The sequence below is a fragment of the Labrus mixtus genome, chromosome 5 (assembly GCF_963584025.1).
Source record: "Labrus mixtus chromosome 5, fLabMix1.1, whole genome shotgun sequence".
NCBI classification, from domain to species: domain Eukaryota; kingdom Metazoa; phylum Chordata; class Actinopteri; order Labriformes; family Labridae; genus Labrus; species Labrus mixtus.
This window is the reverse complement of record NC_083616.1, coordinates 16,483,389-16,504,356: the sequence shown is the minus strand read 5'-3', so window position 1 is coordinate 16,504,356 and position 20,968 is coordinate 16,483,389. Positions and strand designations below refer to the sequence as shown.

General features: G+C 41.7%; 1 protein-coding gene across 4 annotated transcripts; it reads right to left on the bottom strand.

Annotated features, from left to right (window-relative positions):
* Nucleotides 1-254: 254 nt before the first annotated feature.
* Nucleotides 255-20,868, bottom strand: LOC132974264 (disabled homolog 2-interacting protein-like). Of its 4 annotated transcripts, XM_061038180.1 has the most exons (23): nt 20,652-20,857; nt 20,380-20,481; nt 19,410-19,528; nt 18,621-18,723; nt 16,765-16,841; nt 15,627-15,736; nt 10,708-10,852; nt 10,428-10,600; nt 9,196-9,467; nt 8,464-8,672; nt 7,820-7,964; nt 7,316-7,460; nt 6,993-7,229; nt 6,455-6,644; nt 5,532-5,767; nt 3,992-4,083; nt 3,405-3,890; nt 2,882-3,156; nt 2,623-2,736; nt 2,422-2,544; nt 1,916-1,995; nt 1,314-1,401; nt 255-1,204 (listed from the first exon to the last, which is right to left on the bottom strand). In XM_061038180.1, the coding sequence occupies exons 2-23, from the start codon at nt 20,438-20,440 to the stop codon at nt 1,034-1,036; spliced, it is 3,651 nt and encodes a 1,216-aa protein (XP_060894163.1). In that variant the 5' UTR covers nt 20,441-20,481; nt 20,652-20,857; the 3' UTR covers nt 255-1,033. The 4 variants fall into 4 exon arrangements, with proteins under 4 accessions (XP_060894163.1, XP_060894160.1, XP_060894161.1 ...); XM_061038177.1 differs by having other exon boundaries at nt 2,422-2,736; nt 20,652-20,868; XM_061038178.1 differs by lacking the exons at nt 15,627-15,736; nt 16,765-16,841; nt 18,621-18,723; ... (1 more) ...; nt 20,380-20,481; nt 20,652-20,857 and adding an exon at nt 13,951-14,427 and having other exon boundaries at nt 2,422-2,736.
* Between the last annotated feature and the right edge of the window lie 100 nt (nt 20,869-20,968).

The following is a 20,968-nucleotide window of genomic DNA, read 5'->3' as shown; positions in this document are numbered from 1 at the left end:
TTACTGATAGAAAATATCGAAAAGTACTGAAGCTTTAGAAAAACTCCGGATTTTCAGTCATATTTATAACCAAAGGCTGCCGCAAAAGGATGTGACAGAGCAATGTCTAAACTGCACAAAAATCGGGCAAGGTTTATGTTTTCATGCAATTTAGATAGTGTGAAGGAGTTTGCTTGCAATTTTTATTGATAAAAATAAAAGAAATGAGCCCATAGTGGGTACCGTGAACTTTTTTTGCTGTGATATCGAAACAACTGTGATATCGGTTAAGTTTTACAAGTATCATATTCATTCTGGCATTGTGACAACCCTAAGTCAGAGTCTACCCAGTCTTACAAGAGCCATGTACAGCAAGAGTTTAACTAGTCAGACAAGAACCATATACTGCTAGAGATGACCATGTAAGACCAGAGCTATATGTAGCTGGAGATAACCCATTCAGACCAGGGCAATATTAAGTCAGACGTAACCCAGTCAAAACGAGAACCATTTCGGGTCAGTCTTGGTCAAACAGTACTGGGTCAAATGAGTCATTTTTATTTAATTAGAGCCATATAGAGAAACAGAGACTTAAGTTTGTCCAGCTGGACCAGAATCATATATGGCTGAAGTTGAGCTGGTCAGGCCACTGCCAGATACAGGTAAAATTGTATTGAGTTTTTTCTAAAGACGTGCAGTTTGGTTGTTGGAAGTATCTGACCCTCATCAGGGAGTTCCAAAAGAAAACTAGATATGATGTCAGAATTTGTAAGCTGCTTAAAAAAGAAACATGCAAAACGGAAGGAAAAGGAACTAAGGGGAACCATAGCAACGGGGGCAGAGTCAGGTCAGAGATCCAAGGTCAGATCCATCTCTGTAGGAGGTGATATTTGATTGACAGGTCTGTGGTTACAACTACAGTGTTGATTAGTTGGTTTAAAAAAGGGTGTGGTTAATGAGATAGGCCCGCCTCCTGCTGTCTCTCACACATCATGCAGATAAGCCCCTCCCTCTCCCTGCAGTCAAAGCCAAGCAGAGCCCAGGTCCTTGTGACTCAGCAGTTGCCAGAGTTACGGAACTCTCCATTCTCTGTTATCTGCAGAGATGACGTGTTGCTAGGAGACAGGCCGTTCCTCTGCGATGTCACGGCGTACCGCTCCTTCAGTTGAGTCAAAGCCGCCATTAGACGGCTGTTGGCTGCATCTAGACTCCCAATCCTCTTCTCCTAAGGGACAGATAGGAAGTTTGTAAGTTTCAAAGTAAAGCAGACTTCACAAAGTGCTTAAAGTCTCAGACAGAAAGGGAAAAAAGCAGACAGGTCGACGGAAAGGTACCTGTGCTTCGATAATCTTTTGCTTGGAGTCGACCACAGCCTGCATGTCGGAGTGATCCTTCTTCAGCTCCTCCTCTACAGCCATCAACCTGCACAGGTAAGATGTGAGACAGGTTTTCTTAAAACAGGTGAGTGATTAGTACATTTGTTTTAAACTCTGGGTCTATGGTTACAGGGCAAAAAATTAATAAAATAAGTGCAGCATTATGCAATCAATGTTACAGGTAGTTCTGTGTAAAGGGCTAAGTGCTAGCATTCTCATGGAAAACTTAAAAACCTGTATTAATGTGAATCGCTGCAGTGCCTTTATAGGATACGACAACTACTTTTATCAGTCTCCTTATTTAAAAACTTCTATATCAGCATGCTTAAATCTCATGTTTACATGTAAGGTGGCTAAGCAGATTTTAATGTCATTGCAGAAACAGCTAGAACTTTTACACCAAATAAAAAAAGATGGCCAAAACAGTACCAGTATCATTTATTTTACAATTTTTGGAGGGTAGTGTGGATTGATATCAATATTTATTTTCATAAAATACTATCAACACCCCTTCACTAACGTACAGACAGGTGCACAGATAGATAGACAGGTGTTCAAACCTGCTGATGATGCTGTTCATCTGGAGGTCTTTATCGTCCTGCAGCCTCCTCAGTCTGCTCTCTGTGTCCTCAAGCCGAGCCTATAAAAAAAAAACCACACACACAAACCGTTTTTTTGAAGGATTCAATAAAGTCTCATGTAACTGTCACTCATCCAGTACATCAGGTGAGCTTCTGTACAGGTGACTCTTAGTAATTTAACTACTTTCTTTTACAGTAAAAACTGTAAACAAAGCTAATTTTTACACAAACAACTTGACTGAATATTAACTGTCCTATGATCTGTCACATCTTATAACTCAGCTGTTAGTGTATTTGTCCAAAAAGGACCAGAAAGAAAACACAGTGGTCAAAAAAATCCCTTCAGGGGAAAGGTGAAACAGCATTATTTCAAAAACAAAATAGTGAAAGCATTGGAGTTTTAGAATGAAAGAAGCAAAGCCACTGAGGAGATGCTCCAGCTTCACACTCAGTGATATTACAGATAAATCACGTGTGTTACTCACCTGGTACTCCTGCAGCATACGTTGGTTCTGCTGATCCTGGACCAGCAGTCTTGCCTCACACTCGTCCTGCCGCAGGGCTGCAACCCGCAACTTCTCCTGCAGCAATGCAATCTCCTGCTGGTACTGAATACACACAAAAACAAACATATGGTCAGAACATGTACAATTCCAGTAGTACAAGCCAAATATGAGGAGTCTTACCTTCTCAATGAGAGCGTCGTCATGGCGATCTTCATCCGCCTCACCGTAGGAGGACGCAGAGTTCATGTTGAGCAGCCAGGCTGCTGTACGGTCCAAAGCACAGGGAGAGGGGGCCTGCAAAGAAGCACAAATACACACAGACACACATACACAGTTACAACATGAACAACAAAACAGACTCCACCTGTGCTTGACTAAATGTTAAACAGAGCCTGTTGCCATTAAGACTGACAATTTACCATGGTAACAGTGTGGTTACCTTGGCAGCAGACCGTTGTTTCTCGGGGCTGTCTCCTTTAGAGGACGAAGATGTCTGTCTGAGCCTGGACTGGCCGCTGCTTGGCCAATCAGGACTAGATGACATCATGCTGCCTGAAGCGGGGCGAGGTGGGTATGCTGAGCCTCCGGCTCCACTGAGCATGCTGGGTGGAGTCCGACCTCGAGGAGGCCCCGGTGGAGCTGAGGATGGGGGAGGAGGCTGATCGATGCGTCTCTGAGGGCCTGAGGAGTTCTGACGAGGGGGAGCAGGTGTACCTGAGTGGGAGGCACATCAAAAGTGACATCATTAGAACAATCACTGAGGCAATTATGTCAAGTCAAATAGAAGCTCATGTATTGCTCAAATAAGTAGAGAAATAAAACTTAAGACATGTAGGTTGTTACAGTTAAGTAAGCTGATTAATAACCAGTCATCCACCAAAATCCCAAACAGTTTGGCAGTAAAAAGAGTTTTAGTCTTTTAAGTTGTTATTTTTTAATGAAACATATTTGACTCATTGTACCCGTTAGTGTCTCATTGATGGAGAGAGCTCTTCGAGAGTATTCCTCTCCGCTGCTGCTGCTTGACATTGCCGACATCCTCTCCCCTCTCTCACCTCTCTCCACTCTCTCTCCACCTCCCAGACCCACAGACATCTGGGTGAGAAATGCTGGTTTAGTTGCCATGGTGTTTCTGTCATCTGCGTTTCCCTGCGACCCCACAGAGCCATCGGAGGGTGTTGCATCTGTCTGCGGCCGTGGTGACGTGGTGGTCATGTGATACACAGGATTCTGGAAGGAGAGCGGAAGAAGCCCAGTCCTGCGCTGCCATTGGCTGTCATCAAGACCGTCGCTCGGGGAGGAGTCCTGCAGGTCAACCAGGGACAGACTGCGGCTCTCATTGGTCAGATCTTGCCCCTCCCTCCGGCCCCCATTGGTCATTTCAAACCCTGCCTCGTGTTCGTTGGGTTCAGAGTAGGATGAGCTCGGAGCTGGAGAGCCCTGAAGGCCTGCAGGAAATGACATCATGAGAATGAGAAAGATCAGAATCTGACAAAAAGGAGGAAGTCTGAGGTCAGGGGTTAAATTTAAGGTGGAGGTCGAAAGTCACCTGATGCTGGCTGCAGACTGGATCCTTTAGTGACGAAAAACAAATCTTTGTTTTCTGGAGTCGGAGAGGGAAGTCTAGTGAAATCTACTAAACTGCAAACACAAACACAAACAGACACTCATAGTCAATACCATCTTAAGTCTTCAATCTTGAGTTTCCTAATCCTATTGGTAATTATTTAAAAAATGTGTTTAGGAAGTAAAAAATCACTTTCCTGTATTATGGTATAGTTTGTTAACAAATGTATATGTCTTAGACATCATCTGTGTGTGAGTGTGATTAGTACTGATAGGCAGTTGGTTAATGTAGGTACAGTATCATCTTTTTCTATCAGTGTGTAAATGTGTGTGTAAAAGGGTGAAAGCAAATGATCTTTTTACTATTTTTCCATTCATTGATTTAGAATGTGTTACAGGTAAATGGTTTTTTAATCACATGCTCACACCAAAAACACCAAAAACCACCGAGTAATCTCTCATTTTATAATCCCCTTCAACAGACCTGTGTACCACTTGGGAACAACCTTGCACCTATCAAGACTATCTTTAACAACCTCCTTGAACACCCTCATACATACTTTAAAAACTGGCGGCAACCACTGAGCAAACTGATCAACCTAAGAATGACTAAGCTAGCAGATTACTTGCACCACCTTAGCAACACTTACCCAATACCCACCACATGCCAGTTATTTTGTTGTCATCATACATGAACTGCACTGTTCAAACCTTTTTTGGCCTTTACTGTTCATTTTTGTTGAAGTGTAAATATAATAATAATAATATAATAATAAATGTTCTGTGCTATTGCTAATAATACACAGAGCTGGGTAAATGTCGGTTAATCCATTAGTTGTTAATCATCGGCGTTCATTTTTTAAATACATTTTTAACGTGGATGTTACTTTGAAAAATGATTATCGAAACTTTTAACTTCCGGTAAATTGGTTTCCGTTGATGTTATTTTTGTTTGGCTACTTGAATTAACTTTCGCCAACTCGAGTCAGCTGACCTCATTTGACTCAGACTTGGAAAAGTGCAATTAGGATCCACAGTCGACCCAGAACATGCATTTGCTCCTGACTCACCAAAAGGGATGAGACTGCCTATGATGACACATCTGTATTATGTGTAATTCTGGCAATGGAGAGAAAGAAAGTCCTGTTTCCTACTCAGGCTCTCATTGACTTTTGTAACCTATGAATAGTGAATGGAAGGTCCTGATTGGTCAATTGAGGTGTCAATAAAAAGGACAGAGTACATGAATTAGTACAGAGAATAAAGTATACAATTGGGAACAGCATTTTGAATCAATCCATGGATCTTTATGGATGTAATGTGTTTTGATTAAATCTTTTACTGGATTTGGATCGTTGCCAATGCAGCAGAACCTTTTTCGAAGGAATATTATGACCAAGCAAGTACAGTAGAGCTTCAGACTGGTAAGAAAAATTGAACTGAAAGACTGGTGGTATGACAGATGTGTAGATTGTGGCTGCTGTGCTTTTTGTCCCACCTCTGACTATACACATGATGCTTACCCTCCATCCAGTCCTACGCCACCCTGCAGGCCAATGGAAGGATTACAGGCTGCCAAAGGAGGTGAGAGGGGCGGGGACAGAGGGGGTGGGGACATAGGGGGTGGAGACATCACACGCTGAGGCTCTGGAGAGGACACTGACATTCCCCCATGATGAACCACACCACCCGGGTTAGCTAGAGCTGTTGACACTTCTCTGAGGATCCGAGGAAGAGGACCGAGCTTCGCCAGGCATGCCTGCGGACAGATGGGAGAAAGAGACTGGTAGAGAGACACTTTGAGATCGTTACCTATTTACTGATATACAGGTAACATAGTGTTTAGAGCAGTAGTCAGATGTTTTGGTAAAACCTTTTTTCCTAGAGAAGTTAGGCGTTTTGATAATCTGTACCAGAAATATACTGATACTGCCAGCAGCTACCTTAACTAGTCATAAAGACTGTAAACAGAAGGAAACTGGCAGGTCATTAGTCATTTTACTGACAGGTTGTAAATTAGGTTAAATAACGTCCTTAAATTATTCATACAGACATTAAATATTTATTTCAAAGGAGACAATAAACTCTGGATAGATATTGATTCACTCTGACTCCAACGCTTTACCTACACTTATAAATCTGCTGTTTTTGATCCCCAGGTCCCAGTTATTCAAGAAATTTAATCTGGACAAGAAAGCTCTGGATTTGAAAATTCACTTTTCGCAGTTCAGGATAAGCAGGAGTTCAGCTCTCTGCTGGGATCAGGATAATTCTTACATTTTTTCTTTACCAAAGTTATGACGATACGTCTCAAAGTTTTCATCTATATAAAAAACAGAACTTGATTAATTAGTCCTATCTTCTTTCATAATCCTTTTAGTCCTGATAGTTTAAATCAGAGCAGGTTTCCTTTTTGAACAACAGGTTCCCCGGTCAGGTGTGTTACCTGGTCGAGCTCAGTCAGCAAAGTGTGCAGGCTTGAAAGTTCTCGGCCGAGGTCAATGTATCCATCGAAGCCTGCCGTGTGGTTCAGGCCATCAGGATTTGAGATCTCCTGCAGGAAACGCTGCATGCTGCTCCATTGCCTCTCCACAAAGTCATTCATAAATAGCATGTACTCCTCTTTAGTCCCAAACCTGCAACCACACGTAACACGAAAAGGTAACACATACAGGTAACACATTGTGCAGGTATAGATATACAAGTGAACAAACAATACAGGGCTTCACAGGTTCAGGTACTTCAAGGTCCAAGCACTTCACAAAATGTAGTCAATCCAAACTCCTGAGAGGTAAATTCCTCCCTCTCTTCACAATAAAAGTGGCATAGTTATTTCACAGACAAAACACTGCAGTATCTTCTTAGTAAAAACCCTCCAGCTCCTTCTTAGTAAAAACACTCTCCAGCTCCTACACAGTAAAGGCCCTTCAGTCTCTTCACAGTAAAAGCTCTCTAGCTCCTTCACAGTAAAAGCCCAAACTTACTTGCTGAAGTTGGCGAGGGTTTGGATGACTTTGGCGATGAGTGTTAAAGTTCTCGCCGAGCGTTCGTCGGGGTATTCCTGCATCAGGTCAAACAGTGAAGGTGACATCACAGCTGGACACAGGAAGCGCAGGAACAAGGAGGCGCTGATGAGGCGCTCGCTTATGTCTGGTCGCCCTCGGTTGCCACACTCCTGTCGCCATGATGCAAACACCTCCTTCAGCTCCCGGGGGAAGACCCTGTATAGGGGTTTATATTTGTAGGTGAGGGTACAGAAAATAAAATGCTTTTTTAATTTGGGTAAGTTGTACGCATTTTTGTCTACCTGAAGGAGTCGAGGATCTTGCAGAAGGCGAGCTCACAACACATCCTGAGGTTTGCCTGATGCTCTGCAAGCTCAGAGGTCGCACAGCGGGATGGGTCGACCTCACAGTTCTCATCTGACTCGTACAGAGCTTTAATGAACTCACCTAAAAACACACACAAGTAGTATTAATATACATTTATATTACCCCGAATTTCTTCCTCTTTCCATGTGGCTGAGTTTACTCACAGTTGGGCGTGTTCTAGCTTTTTGCCTGGCGGCTTAAGCCCCCCCCCCCCCCCCCCGAGCTCTATCTCTTTGCCTTTTACAAGATTGATCAAATGTTAGGTAGCGATAGCATTTCCTATATGTCGACCACCATTGTTTGACTTTGAAACACCTCTAAAGAAACCAGTAAGTGATGACACTGAGATTTCGTACACTTTTTTACGTCTATAGTTCTGTATTGTGTTGTGTGTAGTATATAGTATGTTTTGTGTATTTTGTGTGATATATTTATTTTACCAAGGGCATCCTGCAGATACTTCTGTCCAATGAGCTTTAGGTATTCCTCGATGCTCTTCGTCGCCAATGTGTTCTCTCTGAAGATCAGCTGGTCATTGTCACGACAACGGTCCACCTCTGACATCATCAGGTCTGTGAGGAAGTCCTGCAGAAAGGGTTAAATGTCATACGCTGACAAAATGAAATTTAAAATACTGAACACAGAGAAATCAAGTGATGCTGTTTGTGGTCTGGTCATGTGAAAGACTACATTCTTTTTGTATTGCATTTTTTCTCCCACAGATAGGAGTTAACTTTCTTTTAGAGGGCATTTATGACTTAAAAATAAGAGTTCAGGAATTCCAAGACTCATGGGAACTCTCAGCAATGGGTTCAGATGCAACCATTCAGGAGTATTCAATGAAAAGCATTTAAAAAAAAAGGATGTGAGGTTATTTTGATGGTTGTGGTAAAAGACTCTGGAAAACGTTTTTGAGGTTGGTGGGATCATGTGGTAAGGTAGGTTGCGTAACCTTAGCCTTGGTGTTTCTGTGATGTATATGATGGTTTCATTTTAAAAGTTTATCAGACAGGATCATTTTGATAGGTGTGGTCAATGTGTGCTAGTAATACTGAGTGGGACCAGCTAGTGGGGGTGTGGTTACCTTGGCCTTTCCCGTGCTGTGCAGGATGTGAACAAGTGCGGCAGCAAGCTCCTCTTTAGCTCTCAGGCTGATGGAGGCCTCCAGAGTGTTACAGAGCAGCAGGTAGTTGGAGCTGATGTATTCTGCAAACTCCTTGTACTGCTCCATCGGCAAGATGACGATACTTTGATACCGAGCTTTGATACGCACCGTTGGTACAGACGACTTACCTGGAACACAACACAACATGAAAATCTGTTATAATAAAGACGCTTCACCGAGTGACCTTTAGTGTGGAAAACCAGTGAAAAGTACTTGTTTGGAGTTTTAGTGCATACAGAAATTTAAAAGAAAATCTGCAAGTTTCTCTGGACTCTGGTGCAGATCCACATCACTGCACTACACAACATAATCCAGACAAGGAAAATAAAAATACTGACGCTCATCTGTGATGTCTTAAGTTATTCTTAAGTTAGTCAGCTGAGAATTTGCAAACCCACAGCTTTGTCTTTCAGGTTCTTTAAAGGCTTTCCAATCTTGCTTGTGTGGGTGGGACCTAACTGAGCCTGACAGGAAGACCTGAAGACACAACTAATGGGGTTAAAAAGTAGATGAGACTGCATATTATTAAGATTCTGACTGAGCAAAGAGCATTTTATATAAGGTGTATAACTTAATGCAATATTACTGTAACTGCAACAAGGAACCTAAACATGACTTATGAAAGATTAGTTAAATCAATTTGCCACTTACTCCTGATGGTGCTCGGTGTGCTCAACGTGTACCACTTCTCCACCAGCTGTCTGCCTGTCACTGTTGCGACAGGGATGTTGACCAGCCCAACATAGCTGCTCTTGTCCTTCTTCCTTTTCCTGTCTGTGTCTTTGTAAAGATGAAGAGTTATGGCGTTGATCGACGGCAGGCTGCTGAAGTCAAAACGTTCTCCCCAAAAGATGTTGTCGGTTTTCAGCTTACACGACGTCCGAGCGTAAAGACTGTCGTCCAGACACAGCTCACAGAAGTACCTGAAATAAATATTCTACAAGTTATCTAGACACCGCTCACCAAAGTACTTCAAGACATGTACTACATTAACTACATACTTTCATCAAGACATGGCTCAAAGAAGTGCCTGTAGTACCAGCACTACAATCACAACATGCTGTTGTCCAGACACAGCGTACAGTGGCAGCCTCATATAATGACAAATCTAAGCAGTTTTGAGGTATAGCACATTTAACCTCTACATGTTGTAATTATCAACAGGGAAGCACGTTTAGCACTCCCACCTTTGCATGTTAAAGGCAGGCTTGGTAATTTTCTTTCTTTTTTTTAAAATTGTCTATAGGTCCTGACAGAAATAAATAATTCATGTGCTCTGAAAAAGAAACAAAGAAAATCTGTCATCTGTAGCAGCTGTAAGCCTGTAAAACCTTCGACCAATGTCTGCCACGAGGTAAAAATCTGATGAACCAATCACGCCTCCCTGTCTCCCTGCTCGTTCTCTACTCCATGCATGCACTAGCCCACACTTAAAGCATGAGGTCCACTTCTTGACCAACAGCACTTGTGCATGTAAGTGAGGGCCGTGGCATTTGAGGGAGCACCGAGGGGGTTGACAGAGCACTAAGGTAATGCTACTTTCAAAATCATGCTAGTTCTCGAAAATTACTAACCCTGCTTTTAAATATACAGTGAACCGTTTTCAAGTGTTATTCCACCCATATATTCAAGGAAGAGTAATGTTTGATGAAGTAGTTTTCTTTATGGTGTATAGTACCCCATCTACACATATTTGAATATTAGTACAGTGAATGTTTTTGAGTACATCTCCATACAAAAAAAATGACAGCAAAGCGGGTATAGTGCCCCTATGTCCACATGTGAAAATGAAATACAGTGAAGCAGGTTTTAGTGTGGCACACTTAACCTCTACATGTTAGAGTAATGGACAGTGAAGTAGATTTTTGGTGTGGGGCCTTTACCTTTTCTTTGCTGGCAGGTCTTTGGCCTCGATCACCCACACTGTCAGCACATTCTCCAGCCTCCTGCTGTTGTCCTTGTTGGGATGAACAGCTCGTCTCAGGTTCTCCATCCATTTATCTCTTTCTGCTGCCGATCGACATGAAAAACACTTTGTTCCTGTTGAGGTTGTTACCTAAAAAGCACAAGGTCAGCGGTCATTAACACAGAAACATCAGAAAATGGAAAAGTTTGTGTGTGTGTGTGTGTTTGTTTGTGTGAGTTTGTGTGTGTTTGTGTCACCTCGAAGCAGTAGTCCTGTCCCAGTAGGGAGGAGTGAACTGGTTTGATGATCACTGATTGGTCCATTCTGAGCTCCAAAGATGAAACACAGCCGGTGCTTAATAAGGACTCCTGGCTACCACAATGCAGCCGCCGCATCACACACCTGAAACAGCAGGTCACAGGAAACTCTGAGTGTTCTGGTGCGGGTCTGATGTTCCTGATGTCAACAAAGGACCCAACATTGGTACCAACAGAAGCTCCTGATCAGCTCCTGGTTATGAGTTGTCCGCTAATTTCCATAAACAGATTCTACATAATGAATGCAGAACATGTAAGGGAGGGACAGAATTTTAGGTGACAGATGAATTCAGGTTTCAATTTGTAGTCCTAATAGCATTCTTTCTTTTTTCTCACCAAAGCCCTCTGTCAGTTTTTCTGAAACTACCACAAACACCTAAAAGACGATGAGTGTTTCTTTACTGCCTCTTGTCAGTGATGGAAAGTTTAGATACATTGTGTGGTTGTTTTTCAGTCAGGCTTTTCAAGCAGAGCTTCTGTGAGATATCCAGGTAGAGCTGTAGTGATCTGGCCTGTACTTTGTCTTACTAACCATGCGAAGGAGCACATGGCTCTTTAGCCTTCATCATGTACACACTGGATGATACCCAGAAATCAACCAGGAATTGTTAAATACGGGGACAGTACCTGTTCCAGGTGTTTGGTATGTCAATCTGTAAATTTGTAATTAACTGCTTTTATTTGGCTTTGACAAAGACAGACTACAACTGAGTGTTAGAAAGCTGGCATCATGAAGCTACGCAGTTACCAAACACTTATTTTTGCATGATAGCCAAAAGTTAAGCTGGCCACAATTAATTTCATTGCTCCAATGAAGGTTTCCAATGCAAAAAAAAGGCTTTTCCCAACAGGCATCCCCAACTCTGTTCAACAGAGTCTAAGTGATGACAAAATAATCTCAAATTATTTAGGTGAAATACGGCAGCTCCAAACAGGACTCTGAAGAGGTTAAAGATACAACAGGTTCAGGAGTTGTCAGGAGAGGAACTGTGCATGGGAACAGTGGGAGGGAAGGGGCCGGCGGGCATCAGTCTGCAACCTCTTTTAAAGGTCTGTGTTGAGCTAACAGCAGGGTCAGCACTGGGGTGCCATGAGCAAAACCCTTTCAGAAAATCATCCCTGCACTATATTCCCTGTTGTCAGGGTGGCCTCCGCCAACACTGCCCGGTTGACTCCTTTAATTTCTATTGAAGTCAGTAGCAAAGAAGATATCAAAAGCCATGTCATCTGAAAGGTGCCCAGGCCATCTGGTCTGCACACAAGTGACTTCAGTGAATAATATTCAACCAGTTATTTTGTTTTTCTGCACAAAGATGACCATAGACAGGTTTCAGATAATCATAAAATAACTGAAGCAAACAGGTTGCAAAGCTCCTTCAGGGTGCGGAGTATTCAGAAGGAAAAATTAGATACTTTATGCTCTGCATGATGTGCAGAGATCTAAATGTTTGCAAAGTGCAACCCCAAGGCAATGTGAATCACCCACAGATACGTACAGTGTTAAATACATGTTTTTCATGTTAAAATCAGCTGGTCAGTCCATACAACTCAAGGTAAACTACTTCATGGACGGCCACAAAGTGGAAAGTTACAATGTGAGGATTTTTGGTTAAATAAACATCTGTTAAGTCATTGTCTTTTCCTTATTTTGGGAACACAAAGGTGATCAAATCAATAACAAATAAAGCCCATTGCATTTTTAGTCATCATCTAAGTACAAAGTTTGTGTTTGTGTTGAGTCACTATTCCTGAGAAAAATCACAAGCGGTGGTTGTTCTACCAGACAGGGCAGTGTTGATGAACTTTGTTTTCCATGCTAAGTTTGGAGTTTTAGGCATATATGACCATTAAAAAAAACATTTTATCCATAGACTATTCTAGACGCCTCTGTTATGCTTAGCCATTTATGTAAAAGCTACAGAGACAGAGTTATGAGGAGGTCAAGTTTGGCCACTGAGCCAGCAGCAGAGGTAGTAACAGAGGCATAACAGATGTGAAATGGCATCCAGGTAAAGGGGGGAGCCAGTAGGACACAACAACTCCATGTTTATATATATGAAGATAGCTCTAATTGTTTGCATGTCTTTACAAAACTTGGTGAAATCACACACTAGACCCCAATATGGCAGCATTGTTTGGTTCAAAGGCTGAGTAACATCAGAATCTCTGAGTAAAGGAGGATAAAAGAAAAGATCATAACAACTGAAAATCTCAAGAAAAAGACTCAAATTCAATATTCAGATAAGACAAGCAGTAAGGACTGCCACTGAAGACTTTTTTAAAATCTTTTTTGATATTGAGGAGTATTAAACTCTAAACAATTACTGCAGATTCTAACGCTCAGCATTTTTAAAAGAATGAAACGACTTAGTACATAGATGTACGCCTACTTTTTATCTGAAAAAATTGGTTGCCCATAAGATGATGTGTTCACAGATCTGCTAAGGAAAAAAACAAAGCTACGAAGGTCATCAAATGTAGCCGACCTCTGAGTCTATGACATCAGAGTGAGGGAGGAGCCAAATAATTTTTGAAAAGAAACTTTCCATACTGAAAAAACAAACAAACACAACATTTGAGGTGTTTCTACATCTGAACGTACTACATGTCGACAATTATGTGTGTGTTTTGTGAATAATAAAAGTGGTTAAGAAAGTGACTCTGCACACAGGGGTGGGTGGTTGGAAGGGGGGATCAGCTGTGACCTCCGACCTTTGCAGACACTCACACACATCTGAACAATCCTGACATTAAAAGGATGATCCTCTGCCATTCTTTCTTTCGCTCGTTATCTCTCATCTTTATCTTAAGGAGCTGCTTAAGGTTAGCTGCTTACTAAGCTTATTCTTCAGGGATGTGGCTGTGTGTGTGAGTGTGTGTCTGTGTGCAGTAGCTTAACCTTGTTTAGCTTAACATGTTGGCTAACAGCGTGTGTCTTGCCTAGCCACATGCTAACATACCAGGCTAGCTGTGTGCAGACTAAAGCCAGGCTAGCCACAGACAGACAGAAACGCAGCATGCATGGTCATGCAAATCAGCTAGAAGACGCCACTATGCCCCCCCTTAAACACATGCACACACACACAAAAAAACACAGCAATTTCACTGCAGCACATTCATCCATTCAGACAAACAGAGGACAAAGGCTGTTAATGTGTGCAGAGGATCAGTGCAGATACTCACCGAGCATCCTGTGAATGCTGAGGAGGAGGAGGAGGAGGAGGAGGAGGAGGAGGAGGAGGAGAGGAGTGGGGGTTATGGATTCATATTCTCCTTCAGCAGCGAGCAGGAGGAGCAGGAGGAGAGAGGAAGAAAGATGGAGAACCTGCTGATTCTGACGCTGTTTGGTTAAAGGCTGATACTTGCCTGTCTGTCCGTCTGTCTGTCTTAATGTCTGTCTCTTAGCTTGCTGCTATTGATGCTACACGGCTTCAGCAGCTACAGCTTTCTCTCCCTCTCTCTATGTGACTCGACCGCCCTCTCAGTCAGCAGTGGCCCCTCCCCTGCAGTGAGGCTGCCCTACTTCCTTTCTCCTCTTTTCCTCATCTTCTTTACTGTCTCCTCTCCTCTCTTCTTCCCTCTCCTCACAATCTTCACCTTTTCTCTTCTCACTTCCTCCTCCCCTTCCCTTTCTTCTCTCTTTCCCTCTCTCCTTTCCTCCTGTCTCCTCTATTGGATCATTGTTACCAGCCCCCCTCTCCCTTTTTCTCCTTTAATCCCCTCCTCCCCCTCAGTCACTGTATGGTTGATATAGACTGATTCCCTGTGATGTTGCCCTAACAACAGTTACTTCTGGGTAGACACCTTGCAGAGCTACCATACAGTTTTTGGAGATGATCTTCTATCATTTTATGTTAAATTGAAACCTGTGTATTTCTTTAGTCATTTTCATCCATACATGTAACATTTTAAGATGTTCAGTTAAATCCTGAAGTACAACCATGTGATGTATGGAAACAGAATAATGCTGTTCTTTCTATAATAAACACAGTTTCAATAAATCAAGGTATCTCCGCACACTGGCATGAGAGTGTATTTCTCTGTGTTTCAGGAAGCTGCCTTGGGTAGACAGGGCAATTATTTTGTGGCTGTTATTAGTACAGTGGATCATAACTACTGGAATGAAGGCCCCTGCAGACAATATGCTGAATACACTAAACCCAATGTTGATCCCATAAGGGTGTGAAAATGATACGATGAGGTTCTGAGTGTCAGTCTGCAATGTAAAATAACAGCCTCTGCTATCAATATATGAACGTACGTGTGAAAGAGTAAACGTGGCAAGTAAAAGCGCTTCGTTGATTTTGGCGCCCCCTGTGGACAGAGCGGTATCTTTTATCTATTTGCGGATCTTGGTCCCGATCTCTGTCCTTTACACACAAGTTGTGTTTTGCGATGAAGAATCTCATTGCGCTGTCTTTAACGATTTTAGGTATCACTGTGAATCTTTGCTATAAAAAAACAACAAAGGCTGTTTCCGCAGCGGGTTGTATCTCACTTCATCTGACACCTACCCAGCAGTGGTTACAAGCTTTTGAAATTACTATTTAAAAACAATCAATCCTCTTACTGATGGACACGTATTACTTCTGTAGGTCACACAGAGGCATCAGTATTTTCAGTCTCTTTCATAATCAGCAAAAAACTCCTCATCGGGGCTTTAAGCGGTCAGAGACAAGATAAGCCATAAATCCATCCAGTCCAGTTTAGAAGGGCCACTTGCCCAGTAAACACTCCAAACAAGGGGTAGGGTGAGGGTAAAGGGGGAGCATTGGGAATGGGACTCAGTCTGGCCATCAGATACAACACTGTGGAAATCTGGAGAACTTTAATGAATAATGTGTCTTTGAGGTAGTTACCTGGTGTCAGCTGTGTTGATCATGTCAGACCTCATGCTGGTCGGACGAGGCAATTTAGGATGAGAGCGAGTCCGACGAAGAGACTGTTTTAACCGCCGAGAGAGGAACCCCTGAAGAAGAAGAGAAGGACAAGGAGATGGGTGATGAATTGCCAATCATTTGAAATTATTACATAAATCAATTCCTTTTGTTTAAGAATTTCTGTGAATTTCAGTTCTTGTGGAAAGGAACATTTAAAGGCTGGGACTGCTGTTCATCCATCCATCATCTTAAACTGATAAGCTGTCATTGGACCAGAGGCGAGTACACCTTGAACAGGTGACCAGCCAATCACAGGGCTGATGCTTGAGACAAACATTCAAAAGCACACTTACATCTAAAGGCAATTTAGAGTCACCTATTAACCTAACAAGCATGTTTGTGGACTCAGGGAAGAAGTCGAAAAGAACCAATGCCAACACAATGTGGACATGAAAATCACATACAACACACAAATGGACCCAAGCTGATTCTCAAACTAGTGCCAACCATACAACCCCAAATTGATCATTAATGATTAATTGCTTGTTTGTGGAGTAAATGAAATGTCCACATAAATACACTGTTACACTTCAGACCAGAAGAGCCACAAAGGACTATTTAAGGTTGATCCTGTTTGTTTCTCCTTTTAAGATAAACTCGGCCCTCAGTCGTTATTATTGTGCCACGCTTCTGTTACAGTTATAGTTGTGAAACAAAAACCATGAGAGAGTCATTTAATGAGATATTAAAAGACATAAATAAACTCACATTAGAAAGACTTATCACAAAAAAATATGTGTTTATGTTGGAGAATCCCACTAGCTGCAAACTCAATTAGAAACTACTTGGCCTGTACAATATGTGAAAAAATATGCGATGTGCAATAACCCTCCCACAAATATACGCGCACACACACACACACACACTGGGAGAGATCACATCAGTAGGTAAATCATCTGTATCTCCATTTTCCAACTACAGGTGGAGCCAGTCAGCTGATCCACAGCTGACAGCAGCTCAGCTCCTGTTACCATGGAAACAGCAGGCTGATCCCAGCTGAGAGGGTGTGGGTGTGTGTGTGTGTGTGTGTGTGTGTGTGTGTGTTTTATGAGCTTACTGTCACTCTGGCGGTGGGTGTGTCCACCGCTGAGCTGCTGGGCATGCTCTGTCGACGGACCCCTCTCTCTGGAACATCTGGAACAGACAAAGTGCATCATGGGAGTGTTTGCAGTTTTTTCAGCAGCAGTCAGCCATAGTTGTTGCCATGGTAATTGGTTGTGTCAGGGTTGGTGAGTGTTTTAATGACTGATGAGTATAAGAAACACATAATCCATGTGAAATGAATAATTTATCAGTTTCATTTTAATGAATGGCACTTTATTGTGAAATTAGTTTTAATGTAATTCTACAGATTTCTACAAATATCTTACCATTTCAGAAAACAGTTTAATGACTGTAACAGATGAACTAAACTGCCCTGTGATCAAATTGTTATCTTTCTTAGTTCACTTGAATTGCTTCAGAGGTTAGTACAGTTAGTGCAACATTTATAATACATCATGTGTTATGAACCGTTCAGAACTTAAACAATAATCACTTTGATCCTTTAGTTATTTATCTTTTTTCTTTCAAATTACAAAAGCCGCATTTTCTAATGCTAATATTGTTAATATACCGAGATCTACTTATTGCATATTTCAATGCGCTTGCCTCTTTGAAGTAATCAAATAGTGAGTGGAGTGGAATTAGGTCTCTTGTGCTGTTTAGCCTACAGTAAAAAGCTTTAAATATTGAAAAACAGACTGTTCCTCATCATTAAAGGAGTAGAGTCTTCTTCTGAACTAAGCAGATGAGTGTTTGCTTTGTGCAATTCTTGAAGCAAAGGTCATAAAATGTACATTTCTACTATAAAGTGGCTTCCATATATATGAATTTAAAAAGAAGTTGGCAGCGAGCGCTTGTAGCAGCTTAGCTAAATAGAGGCTTTTAGACATATTGCAAAAAGGGAGGGGGGGTACCCTCTCATCCCCCATAAAATCACATACAGTTTATAACACACACACACACACACACACACACACACACACACACACACACACACACACACACACACACACACACACACACACACACACACACACACACACACACACACACACACACACACACACACACACACACACACACACACACACACACACACACACACACACACACACACACTCTTTTTGTAAAATCAGGGTTTTTAAGTTTCAAATTAAAAAAGGAAACTGAAAATCAAAATCATGATGGTTCTTTTTCATGTTTTCTGGACTCTTCAGCGATCTCCTGGATATACTGATTTGAATCAATTAATTAACTGGAAAAGTGTAAAAAAGTTAACTGTTGTCTATTTTCTTTTACTCTGAAAAACAGGTCTGTTCAGGTCTTCTACTTAAGTTTAGTTTGAACATCGGGGGGATTTTAAACAAAAAATCTAATCAAGATTTCAATGTCTTTATCAACATTATTTAGCAGTCTTGTAGATTTTTTTTTTCAAATCCAACATTTTGCAAAATTGTATTAATTTGTGAACCTTTCCTCTACTACCCTGTGACTCTCTGCAGGTGATGTAAACCTGTCTTGGGTTAAATAACCTCATGAATATCGGCGCATTCAGTTATGTTACCATGGCAGCTGACCTCAGATATCAGATTATGAGATTATTATCATTATTACATCAAGATTAAGCAGTGCAGATTATCCTGTTGCAGCAGCAAACACATAAACATGGACATGAAAACAAAAAAATATTGTTTTCTTCTTACCGTTCAAGTCTTTAAACTCTGCATCAAACTCCACATCCATCACCTGTCTGTCTGTCTCTACCTGTCTGCAGTTTCCTGTTTGTCCGAAATTGTCTGTAGTCGTCTGTCTGTCTGTAGCTGTCTGTCTTCTTCTTCTGCAGCCGTGAAACCCTCTCGTCCTCCTTACCTTTGTGGGTGGGGCGAGGAGGCCCCGAGGTCACATGGAGAGTGTATCTCAGCAACCAGACGGTACAAGTCTCCGCCCTCTCAGCAAGAAGCAGAGGATGAACCTGAATAGATGGAGAAAAAGAAGAGCGGGAAGCAAAGGAACAAGCTTCATAAAAAAAAGTTAGAAGAAAAAGCAAAAGAAGATACTGAATTAGAAGCAGAAAAAAAGAAGCAGAAGACGAAAAAACCCAAAGAATCAGAGGAAGAACAAAAAGCAGAAGAAGATGCAGAAGCAGCCGCAGCAAAAGAAGACTTAAAAGAAGCAGAAGAAGAAGCAAAAGACAAAGAAGGAGCAGAAATAGAAGAAGCAGAAGGCAAAGAAACATCAGCAACAGAGAGGAAGATGCAGACAAAGAAACAGAAGCACAAGCAGAGAACCCAAGAAAAGTTGCAGAAGCAGCAAAAGAAGCAGAAGCAGCCAGAAGAAGACAGTTCAGGAAAGTATGCAAAGGATGAAGACACAGCATGGGCAAAAGAAGCAGAACATCATGAAGCAGAAAAAGAAGCAGCAGCAGAATAAAAAGGTTGGACAAAGTGCAGATCAACAAACAGAGGAAGCAAAGGAAAGAGCAGCAAGAGAAGCACCAGAGGACGCAGAAGGGAAGCAACAAAATGCAAGGAGATGATGCAGTTGCGGTCGAGTCAGAACCAGTTGAAGAAGCAGCAGAAGAAGAAGCAGCCGTAGGAGAAGCTGAAGAAGATAATTCAGATGCATGTGGACAGATGAAAATGTGTTTTTGTGTTTTACCTCCAGATTGTTGAGCATCAGTAACTGAGAGTCTGACAAAATGCAGAACATTTTACTCCAGACACCAGTCTCCGCCCTCTGACCACATGACAGCCAATAGATGGGGGCACTCTTCAACTCTGTGACATCATCACAATATACAAGTATTAGTGCAGTAGGAGCAGTACTACTACATGTAGTAATGTTTTACAGGTTTGGTACTTGGAGTATTTACAATAAAAGTTGAACAGATACCAATAAAATTCTGAAGACTTGTTACATTTAAGACAATTTATTTATGCCTTTTAGAGCTCTCTTATGTGTATTAATTGTATTCTATTATACCTGTTTTCAAAGTTCCCATCAAACAGCAAGCAGAGGGCTTTGTGATTCTGATTTCTTTGACTTGTTTCGCATAAAAACAAAACTCCACGCAATATAAACACAACACACACTATCGGGAGGTGGAAATACTGCAACACTCAAGGCTAGAGTTACTGCTGGCTTGTTTATTCAGTGTGCCAGTCTAAAAGCAGTTCTGTTCCTATTCTTTCTACTTCCGCAAAGAGCTGATCTTGATTATATGTCTTTTTGTTGTGGCTGCGCATCCCTGATGCTCTCATGTAAGCTACAATCTCAATGGCTAAATTCAGTCTGACAAACAGTTACAAAAAATGGAAATATTGCAGCTAATAAATATAGTGGAATGACAAACTGAACTTTCATCATGTCAGAGGGACAGGTAAATCAAAAGGGTTATCATCTATTTCAAGCTCTTAATTGGACTTGAAATCGACATATTTTAACATTTTCATGGGTAAAAATAATTAATTGAAACTTTAAAAATGTAGTGTCTCACCCTGAAAGTGTTTCCTTTTAATATTATAGCACAAAAATAATGTCTAATAATAAATAATATATTATATATAATATAATAATAAATAAATAATAAAAAATAATGTCCCAACACTGAGCAGCAGCATCAACTCACCAATCACCTTCATCCAGCCAATGTGCTGACACCTGGACAGGTGTTTCACCAGCTCGTCCATGGCAGCAGGATCCTCTGATAAAAAGACCAGAGGTCTGTGCTCTGAAGTAGGATTTTGGTTTAACAAGGTAAGTTCAGGGTTAATCCCAGGTTTTCAGGTCACTTCTTACCAGGGTACATCGACGTGGTAACTTATGCTGCACACAAAGTCTGATTTAAAGTAGGTTACAATTAACACAACAATTGAATACAAAGGAACACGGTCTACTGACCTATCCACTGTGTTGATCCGACAGCTGTAGGAAGAACTCACATGTAGATAAATGTAGGACGTGGAGCTCTTCAGTCGTGTCAGGTACACCTTATGCTCGAAGATAACTATACATGTCTGTCTGACATCCTGTCTGCCTGCAGAGACCCCGAGTATAACATGACAGACCAGCACACACACCTCAACAGTCTGTTAATGTGCATTTTGTTTCTCACGTGTCGTTAATGCCTTAACAGTCTTAGCAGATTATCAACTGTCGCACTCTCACTGCTACACACACACACACACACACACACACACACGCATACACACACACAA

Coding starts and splice junctions, on each gene's coding strand:
- LOC132974264 (XM_061038177.1), bottom strand. CDS start 20,440: ATGGACGAGCTGGTGAAACACCTGTCCAGGTGTCAGCACATTGGCTGG. Junction 8,673..9,195: donor CACACCGAGCACCATCAGGA/GTAAGTGGCAAA, acceptor GTTGTGTTCCAG/GTAAGTCGTCTGTACCAACG. Junction 1,205..1,313: donor AAAAGATTATCGAAGCACAG/GTACCTTTCCGT, acceptor TCTGTCCCTTAG/GAGAAGAGGATTGGGAGTCT.